This window comes from Zootoca vivipara, chromosome 6 (assembly GCF_965207765.1).
Source record: "Zootoca vivipara chromosome 6, rZooViv2.hap1.1, whole genome shotgun sequence".
Taxonomy (NCBI): domain Eukaryota; kingdom Metazoa; phylum Chordata; class Lepidosauria; order Squamata; family Lacertidae; genus Zootoca; species Zootoca vivipara.
The window spans coordinates 55,003,614-55,013,465 of NC_142589.1; the positions used below are offsets into that span (position 1 = coordinate 55,003,614).

General features: G+C 46.4%; 2 protein-coding genes across 4 annotated transcripts; one reads left to right on the top strand and one right to left on the bottom strand.

Moving 5' to 3' along the window:
• Window positions 1–796: 796 nt before the first annotated feature.
• Window positions 797–4,072, top strand: IQCC (IQ motif containing C). Of its 2 annotated transcripts, XM_035117659.3 has the most exons (6): window positions 797–923; window positions 1,428–1,584; window positions 1,717–1,860; window positions 2,029–2,356; window positions 2,608–2,726; window positions 3,131–4,072. In XM_035117659.3, exons 2-6 carry the CDS (start codon window positions 1,528–1,530, stop codon window positions 3,167–3,169), a joined length of 687 nt encoding a protein of 228 aa, XP_034973550.1. In that variant the 5' UTR covers window positions 797–923; window positions 1,428–1,527; the 3' UTR covers window positions 3,170–4,072. The 2 variants fall into 2 exon arrangements, with proteins under 2 accessions (XP_034973550.1, XP_034973549.1); XM_035117658.3 differs by lacking the exon at window positions 1,428–1,584 and having other exon boundaries at window positions 798–923.
• A 943-nt stretch (window positions 4,073–5,015) lies between these two features.
• TMEM234 (transmembrane protein 234) lies at window positions 5,016–9,533 on the bottom strand. Of its 2 annotated transcripts, none has more exons than XM_035117663.3 (5): window positions 9,356–9,533; window positions 8,122–8,273; window positions 6,844–6,910; window positions 6,044–6,136; window positions 5,016–5,846 (listed from the first exon to the last, which is right to left on the bottom strand). In XM_035117663.3, the coding sequence occupies exons 1-5, from the start codon at window positions 9,366–9,368 to the stop codon at window positions 5,770–5,772; spliced, it is 402 nt and encodes a 133-aa protein (XP_034973554.2). In that variant the 5' UTR covers window positions 9,369–9,533; the 3' UTR covers window positions 5,016–5,769. The 2 variants fall into 2 exon arrangements, with proteins under 2 accessions (XP_034973554.2, XP_034973552.2); XM_035117661.3 differs by having other exon boundaries at window positions 9,113–9,368.
• Window positions 9,534–9,852: the final 319 nt, after the last annotated feature.

The window sequence follows — 9,852 nt, forward strand, 5'->3', positions numbered from 1 at the left end:
CAGAGATTTAATCATACAGTGTGAGGGGCAGCCTGCGAGTGTTCCAGAATAGAATTCCAAGCATCTGGGAGAGAAAAAGGACAATCATAAAGTGCAAGAAACCATGGTATGAATAAGCACAGAATCAGAAGAATGAACAGAGCAACTAGGCCTATAGCGGGGACACCAAGGCCAAGTGATAGGAAGACTGATCATGAAGAGCTTTAAAAGTAAAGACATGAAGCTTATAAAGTATTCTAGAGTTAATAGATAACCTTGCTTTTTAATTGCATGAATGCTTTGAAAAAATGAAAAGTCAAGTGAGCAAGAGAGAAGTAGCAGGCCTAATACTGGCTGCGGGGTGTTTACGGTACCATCCTCAGGGCTTGTTCACACTTGTTCCATGGCTAGAAAGCGTAAGTCCAAGCGATTTCCCACTTGCCCCGTTGCTTCCCGGAAGAAAACCTGCTCTTTAGCGCTGAATTGGAGCAAAGGGAGCAATCCTGGGGGGTGGGGGGGGACCCCAAGTGACGCTTGCTCTGATTCAGCGCTAAAGAGCGGGTTTCCGCGGGGGTGGGGACAAGCCATCTTTGGTGCACCTGGAGAACAGCAGTCTGTTACAGGACCCAGAAGATTTGGCCAGTGTTGGGGAGGCCAGGTAAGAGTAAGCAGCATACCGGCAAAAGCCCAGCTCTAAGGAATGGGAAACACATTCCCTTTGCAACGTGGGCAGCCTAAAGAACAAAGAGCGCGCCTGGGCAGCGCCACCTCGCGACTGCTCATGGGAACTGCAAGAATAAGAAATGGTCTCGCTTGTGGCGCGTCGGAGACGTCATCGGGAAGCGCGGTTGCCTGGGCAGCCAAAGCCGAAGATGACGGAGAGCGAGGAAGAGCAGCAGGAGCTAACGCTGAGGAGGAGGAGGAGGGTGGTGGTGACGCTTCAGGTGCCGGAACCAGGATAGTGGGTGGCATCGGTTGGCATGGTGGACCTGTCACTCAAGGCAGACCTAGGGGTGCTAGTCCTCATGGTTTGGCTTCATCCCCCTGGGGACCCTGAAAAGGAGCAGCAGCCCTGGGAGGGCGGAAGGCTTGATGTGGGTGCAAAGCAGGCGAGAGGAACTTCTGCATGCATGTAAAACTGGGAGCTTCTGCATGCAAAGGAGATGCTCTACCGCTGAGCCATTACTCTCCCTTCCCAACATGGCCTGCTTTGCGTAAATACACATTTCACCCATCCCACCCCTTTCCTCAGTGATTTCCTTGCAGCAAATAAACTGCTCTGCTTAAAGCATTTTGTGCTGCTGCTGTTTTTAAATGGAAATGGTGGCTTCTGTTAAAGAATGCCCATAGGGAAAAGTTCTCAAAAGTGGTGGTGGTAGCATGTAATATATAAATACACACACATACATATGCCTTTTGCTCCTCTTTCTTTCCTTTCCTGCCTCCAGCATCTCTTCTCTTGGGATTGGGGTCAGGAGCAGAGTATACTAGGACTGCCAGCTTCCTAACTGGGCTTTCTCCTGAGTCCTCCACAGCAGCCTGGCAAAGATGGAGATAGAAAAAGTGTCACTATATAATTCCTGCTTGTTGGGCTGCTTTTTAAAGGTACAAGACCAGGAAGTGGGGGGGAGTCATGGCAACCCTAGAAGGCCTGTGTTATATCCAGGCTTGGGCTCATGGCTTCTAATTCCTTCCTAATTTGTGATTGTTATTTTTTATTATTCATTTTCTTCCTAGGCTCATGTCAGGGGTTACCTGGTCAGGAAGAGATTTCAAAGCTTAAAGGGGGAATATGAGAGCATCGTCAAGGAGATTGAAGGGGATCTGGACTGGCTGAAGTGGAACAGGCATTCTATGCCAGTGCCAGCGTTTCTTCCAAAGGTACGGTTGCTGGTTCTTTCTGCTCTTGGTAGAAGCTGGCAGTGCTTTCACTGGCTTTTAATTGCACCAGAACGAAAGAGAAGAGGGAAATGAGAACTGGCTTCAGTAAATGTGAGGTTGCAGCCTTGTACTGAAAATGGTGCTTTTCTTCCTCTGTCTTAAATATAGTCTGTCCAGAAACCAATAAAAGCCAGGGAATTAAGTGTCCAAGAGCCAGGAGCCAGCAAGAACAAGTTGCATGAAAAGGAGGCAGCGCTTTGTTGTCAAGAAGAGCTACTCTCCAAAAAGGACCCTGATTGCAAGATGCAGCTTCCAAGCAGCCTTCCACCTGAGGTGGTGGCAGAAACTGAGGTTGAGGAGGAGTGTCTTGTGAGCAGGTCCCCTGGGAATGCCTGCAGCCTGCCAGGAGAGAGTGAGGAAGGCAAGCAGCACAACAGCATGTCGTCCGAATGGAGCAGCATGATCCTCAACATGGAGTCTCCAAAGTTGAGCCATGGTAAGGCATGTGGAACAATTTGAGACTCCAAGCTCCCACCCACTGTCTTCCTTTGCTTTGCAGTACAGTTACTGTTTTTCTCTGTTCTTCAGCATCATCGCCCAACATGGTATTTTTTGCTTATGCTGAAAAGGCAGGTTCCTGCCCCAATAAACTTACCTAGTAGTGGGGGGGCAGGGAACAGGAGCCAACGGGAAGGGAAAGGCATGGGGGCCAGACTAAGAGTGGTTTCTTGACCTTTTGTTATGCAGAGCTTCATTTCCAAAAAGTACCAGAGATGCCCCAAGCTGTGCCTGACCTCCAGCGCTACCGAAAGCACCTGGCCATGGAGCTCCTGTGGCTGCAACAAGCGATTGCCAGCCGTAAGAACGTAAGAGCTGGTCCTCAAGGAACTCCTCTGTGCATGGGGAGGAGAGGCTAGGAGAGCCAGTGCTGTGGTGTGGAGCTGTGACTTCTTGTTCACACCTTTGTAATATGATGCCTACAGCACCCTCCCACCCTTGAGAAAAGAGTTGGTGGGTCTGGGATGATTCTTCAGCTTTTGGTTCTTTTAAATTCAGTGGGTGGGTGCTCAGCCACAAATAGCTAAAATTGTCAGAGGCAGCATCCATTGGAGTCTAAATGGGGTACATTGTGTGCTGGTGCCTATTAGTGTTTAATACTCTTCAGAACCAACAGTGCACTAGGTGCTGTACAAAGGACAAAATTTCATCCACAACTCATTTCCTTATTTCTCCCTTTTCTCTCTCTTTTCCCTACCTCCCTTCTTCATAGTATTTGATCCTGAAACAGAAGTTGGGGAGCCCAGAGTGACTGCCGACTTGGAGGTATCCAGCTTATGTTCCCAGTCACACAGAAACCGATGTAGCTGCTCTTACCAGCTGTCAGGGGGAAGAAAACATTGGGGGAGCAGCTCCCACCATGACTGCAGGGAAGGGCTTGTGGCTTCCTGGAGCTGGCTACTCTGCATGGTCCCAGCTTTCATGCTTGTGAAAGCAACAGTGAAAATTCTCTTCTGATTTTTCATGTCACAGCTTTCCCTGTTGTGGGTGTGTGTCTTAGAGCAGGGTACATTGTGGAAGGGGGCTGAGGGGCTTTATGGGGGTCAGAAGACATTGTTCCAGTGTGAGTCAGACTGGCAAGTCCTGTCTTAACATAATCATTTTTCTCCATTCTTGTTCAGACCATAACCATTTTTGCTTTCAATTTGATAATGCCCCTAGGTCTCTTTCCTTCTCAGTGAGACAGCTAGAAGAGGTGAGCCAGGCATTCTCTCTACAGTTTCCCACTGTATACCGTAGTATATATAAAAGTAGGTTTTAAAGTACAGGGATTTCCCCCCCTCCTGGGCCTTGTTAATATTCCTTCAAGAATGCAACTTTCTTTCAGTCATTGAATCCCTAGTTCTCATCCAGCATTTTTGACCAACTCCTTTGACACAAGAATGATGAGCGCTTGCTAGTGAGGACTGATTTTACCTTCATTTTTGTGCTACTTAACTTTGCATACAATATTTTATTGCCACATTTTCACACAAGGAGCCATTTTTTGTGAAACCTCCCTATATGGAAAAATTACACAGTAGTCACATGAGAGAAATTGCACGCTATGATTGCATTTTACACAAACTATTTATTCCTTGAGTGATACTGAGGCAGAGATGTTGTAACATGCAAACCACCACACTCTGTGGAATAAAGGTGAAATGGAAACATGTGTCTTCAGCACAGTTATCTTCTTGAATCTTTGCTTTCTTGTTCTGCTGTACTTTGCTACATTAGCAGTATATATACAAGGAGAATCTACACACATGGGGTGTGTTTCTGAAGGCTTAGAGGGTGGGGAGTGCTAATGTTTCTATAAAAAAATTAAAATAGAAAAATGAAGACTAGACATGTTCAGTGGCCACAGAATACTGATTTGTGGGGAGGGGTGCTGCTGAACTCACCACCACCCCTCCTCTCTCCCTGCCCCCCCGCTTCTTCCCTGACTGTATACTGTATACAACACTGATGTCTCATATCAAACGTAACCAATCTGTAGAAAAGACTTTACAACCAGAAAAAAGAAGCAATGCACCTACAGTGGTACCTCTAGTTACGAACTTAATTCATTCTGGAGGTCCGTTCTTAACCTGAAACTGTTCTTAACTAGAGGCGTGTTTTCGCTAATGGGGCCTCTTGCTGCTGTTGTGCTGCCGGCGCAAAGTTCTCAACTCAAGGTAACTCTTCCAGGTTAGCGGAGTTTGTAACCTGCGTTTTGTAACCTGAGGCATTTGTAACTCAAGGTACCACTGTACTTATGTAAACCAAGAAAATCTTTAATTTTTTTTTTAATTAAAAAAAACCACCAACAACCACTGCAACACTCTGTTGCAAGTCCCACATGTGGTCAACTAATTACTCTTTCTGGAGTTCATTGAAAACACTGGGGAGTTTCTGAAGAAGAGGGTAAAGCTGTCCACACCTGAAACTTTGCAAATGTAGCCAACACAAGATTTATGCTTTGCCCAGAGTTATCAGGGGTTTATTTCATTTATTTTTTCTTTAGTGCTGGAGCTCAAGATGCCCTGCCCAGCCTGCCCTTTCCAGTGGTTTGGGTGGGTGGGGAGCTGTAGTTGCACAGTGGCAGGGAAAAGCCACTCTGCACATACTGGTACTCAAATGCAGAATTGTTTTTTATTTGTTTACCATCATTTACACATCACCCATCCAGGTAACAACTTTCTATGGTGGCTTATACTGTGATTAAGAAACAATTAAAATAAGCATCAAAGAGTAAATCCACAGAAAAAATCTAGGCATTAGCCTAGACCAGACTTTCCCAACATATTGTCCTCCAACCTTTCTGCATGCCCTTCTGATCTTAACTAATTATGGGCCAGAGAACAGGGCTACCAAAGCCAATTTCAGTGCTTAGGCAACTTCACATAAGCCTAAGCAGTCCTTCAGATGATGCTGTTTGGGGCTTTACAGTTCAGCACTTCCAATGTCTTCTTCCACTGTCCTGCCTCACAGCTCTGCATGTGCACTAGCAGGAATGCCTGCACTTTTAGTTCACCTTTGCAGAAAATTGCTCTCTTGAGCACTTTGAACAAACTCTGCCCAAGTTGAAAGTGCTCCTTATTGTACCACTAATGTGAAGGCACCCCCAGAACTCTCAGGGGTTCTGCTGTGGACAGGCTGGCAGGAGCATCCCATTGCCAAGTCACTCCACCCAGGGCCCACTGCCAACCAGTGGGGCTAGAGGTTAAGGAAGACAATGCTTTCCCTTCAGGCCTTGAGAGCTCTAAGCTTGTGCGGAGTCCACTGGGTGCCTCCAAAGATGCTGTGTGTGTGTCCTACGAGTAGAGCCAGCATTAGCATGGAGAACTGTTGCCTTCCACAAATTCTGCCCTCCTTCCAAGACGGTTCTCATGATGTCTCATGTACAGACCCAGCTATGCAGAGTGCAACTCCCAAAGCTGTCAGTAGCATTCCCAGTGCAGCCCCTAAAGGAAAAAAAAATCAGAAAAATAAGCAAAAGCTCTGAAAGTGCTCACTGTTGCTATCCACTTCAATGAAACTTGCTCATGGAAGAGAGGTGCATATGGTTTTCTTATATATGCAAATCCTGTTAGCTCTCTATGAAGAAGGGCACAGCTGGAGCTGACAGGGTTAGAATCTGCTCAGGAAAAGAGAGACCTACTTGCACCACCAATGTCTTCTCCAAGAACCTTCCCCATTGCTAATGTGAACATCAGAGCCAGAGAGTTACAAAGAGGTACAGCCAAGGTCAGGTCTGAAATGGAAGAGGGAAAGGGTTACCATTGAAGCATCTGATCTAATTAAACAAATATGAAATGGCTCTGTGATGGAAACAATCCATCCTCAAGCAGGAAAGTGTCTGCAGGGAAGATACTTCCAGACTGACCTATTGATAGTGCAGCCCCTTGAGTAAGTGAAGGACATTGCAAAGACAGGGGCTTAATATAGCAGCAGGTTTTAGGGTTTTAAAACTTATCAGTTTTTCTATTAAAAATGTAAATCCAGGTTTATGCAGGAAAAATATGGGCTGGTGTTTGTGCCAGAAATGTCATGTGGATGCTGCAAAAAGCCACAATAAACACAGAAAAGCCACAGTGACTGGCTCTGTCTACACATGCAGCAGAATGAAGTGGTAGAATGTGCAGGTGACAGAGTGAATGATACCACTTCAGGCTGTAGGTGGGGGTGTTGTTTTTGAATGCTCTCCTTGTGAAAAGCATCCTGTCAGTAAACAAACAAAAAATTGGGCAGGTTCTAAGCAAGCTCACTTCTTGTTGAGTTTGAGCTCACTGCAGGTTTGTTAGCGTTTTTACACAGGGGAGCGTTAAAAAATGGCACATCCACCCACTTGCAGTATGTTCTATTTGAAACGGCTACAAAACAGTAATCAAGACTTGAAGTGTCTGCATCACTTCCCCAAATATCACTCACATCCTCTAGAAGCAGTAATTAAGGACCAACCTGTAGATGCTAAAGTAAGATAGTAGACAAAAGAGCCACACTGGTTGAGCACAAATGGCACCACGTACTGCAAAAATGAAAAACAACAGCATGGTCAGACCTCCAGGATTATTGGATTTGAAATGACAATGAGCTGCAATGAGATCCTGAAGACCTTAGCTGCTAATACCCCCATTTCAGGCTACTGCAGTGTTCTTCATATATGGTTCCCCAGCTGTTGCTGACCTACAATTCCCCAGCCAACTTCACAAATGGTGAGGGATGATGGGAGTTGTAGTCCAACTTCTGGGGAACCAAGATTGAAGAACACTGGTCTACTGTAATGTGTTGTAATTGGAGCTGTTTTTGTTAATAGCTGCAAGTGATTCAAAATATGGCAAACACAATTTTAACTGAAATGGGTCACTGGGAACAAAGTATATCAATTCTGAAAGTTCTTCACTGGCTACCAGTTCCTTATCAGCCCAATACAAGGTGCTAGTTTCAGCCTTTAAAGTGCTTTACACTTAGGATCTAGGCATCCTAAGAACCACCTACTCTCATGTCACCTCCAAAAGCAAGTAGCATCCCACCCAGTAGTTCTCTGCAGTGTTCCCCCACATCAGAGACTTGACAGGGGCAACAACCGTGAGCTTTTTCATCTGTGGTGCCTCAGCTGTGAAACACCCTCCCTTGCTTCATGTCTTCTTTACTATCTTATGTACAAGGTTGTTGTTTAGTCGTTTAGTTGTGTCTGACTCTTCGTGACCTCATGGACCAGAGAACGCCAGGCACTCCTGTCTTCTGTACCAGGTTAAAACATTTTTACTCTCAGGCATTTAAAGATCTGATGTTTTAAATATTGTGTTGCTAGTAAATTTGTCTACCCTGCTGTTTTATGATTGCAATGTTTATTAATCTTTTGAACCGCCATATATACACATACTATACATCCATTTACTGTAGCTTATTGTTTTATTGTGTTTTAAATTGTACCTTGAATTGCCTTAGGATACAATTTTATGAAAAGCAACATACAAATATCTTGAATACATAAGTACATTTAATTTCTGCTTGAATCCAAGCTGCTTGAGTCCAAGGCTGTAGCTATGGAAGAAGCCCTCTTGGGCTGTCGATGCTGTGAACCCTCCATCATAGGCTTAGGTTGCATATACGTGTAAAGAGACCATACAACATAGACACCAGAGTCTCCGCTGTGCCTCATTTCCAAAAGGAAACACGAACCCTGGGTAAGCACCTGGACCCCCAGGAATCACACCACTTAAGAGATTGAAATACCTTGTAATTGAGGCAAAGGAATTTAATTTCTGCCAGCAGCTGTAGAGTTCTGCTCTCTCTCTTCACTCGCTCCAGACCCTCAGTTCCTCTTTTCAAAAATGGATTGGTTCCTCCCCAAAGAACTGCCACCAAGACCAAAGCAGCAACTTCACCTGTAACAACACAGTGCTCTAATCCCTGCAGTCTAAGAATTGTTTTGAAGAATTTTTCAGTGCATGTGTTAGGAAATGATTCAAGGTCCAGCGTCCAACAGTTCCCCAGCACCAACACCATTTGGCATGGTACCAGAGCCCCCACACCCGTAAGACTACCAATAGCATAAACTGCAGCAGCATCAATATATGACGCAATGGGAAGCCCTACATCAAAGATGGTGAACCTGTGGTCCTCCAGATGTCCCTGAACTAGTTCCCATCACTCCAGAGTGACCATCAACCATACTGGCTGGCACTGATGGGAATTGGAAGTCTGGAGGGCTGCAGGTTCCCCATCTCCACTTGAGAGCAAGGGAGGGGAGAGAAAATGATGCTGAACTTAGTGCCCTCGGGCAGGAGATACAGAAGCATAAGCCGCACTAACAGGTTAAATGACAGTTTCTACCCATGGGCTGTGAGGCTGCTGAATGGAAGACAGCAACATTGCAGCTGACGTTCGGGGTTGGTGGTACTATGACAGCACACAGAGTGTAACAAGGACTGAGAGATTGGGGGGGCTCCTTTAATCTCACTGTAAATAAGTGGTTGTTGTTGTTGTTTAGTCGTTTCCGACTCTTCGTGACCCTATGGACCAGAGCACGCCAGGCACTCTTGTCTTCCACTGCCTCCCGCAGTTTGGTCAGACTCATGTTGGTAGCATTGAGAACAAGTGGTACAGTGACAATAAAGTATTTCTATTCTATTCTAGTGTGGGCCCCTCGTTTTCTGGTAACAAATCGCACATACTTCCCCCTCCCCACCTCAAAACTTTTCTCCCAGTCTTTGTAAATAATAACCCTTTGATGACGGAAGTTTCAAAGCAGGTAGGGCGAGCCTGTGACCTTCCCGATTGGCCATGCAGGCTACTGCTGGCGGGCAGAACGGCGGCCTGCAAATAAATCGAACAAAGGCCAGCGCAGAGTCGTGCGCGTTACTCAGAAAGAATGCCTCCCCTCCCTCCGGTTAAGAGGGCCTCGTTCCCAGGTCACCGTCCCCCCACCCGGCCCTTATTTCTGTGACACCGGAAATAACTTGCTCACCCGGCGACACCATGGCGACAGACTCGACCACAGTCGAGCAAGAGTCTAGAGAGACGCGCAGCCTTGTCTTCCGGTACAAAACGGAAGTCGGCCATTGACAATCTCTTTGGCAGAAGGCGGGGCGTCGCTCTCTCTTCCTAGCTCTGTGGTCCCCGCCCTCCTAAGTGGCCCAGGCGCTTGTGACGTCCCTCTAGGGAACTGTATATTTCCGACCTTCTAGAGAAGGAGCGCGCGTGCGCATGAGGGGAGAACCATAGAGGAAAGAGCGGATTGTTATTCTTCTCACCGCATAGATAGAACGAGACCTGGAACTTTGCTCGTTTTCTGCGTGTTGTGTGTTTGTGATCTTCTTGCGTACGTACCCTCCCCGCATACGCGGAATCCTCCAACTGAAACCAAGCTTTGGATGCACTTCTCTCTTCTTTTCCTATCTCTATAATTCCGCTGCCGGGCTTTTCCTTCCGGTTTGATGCCGGAAGTGGATTCTCTGCCTTTTT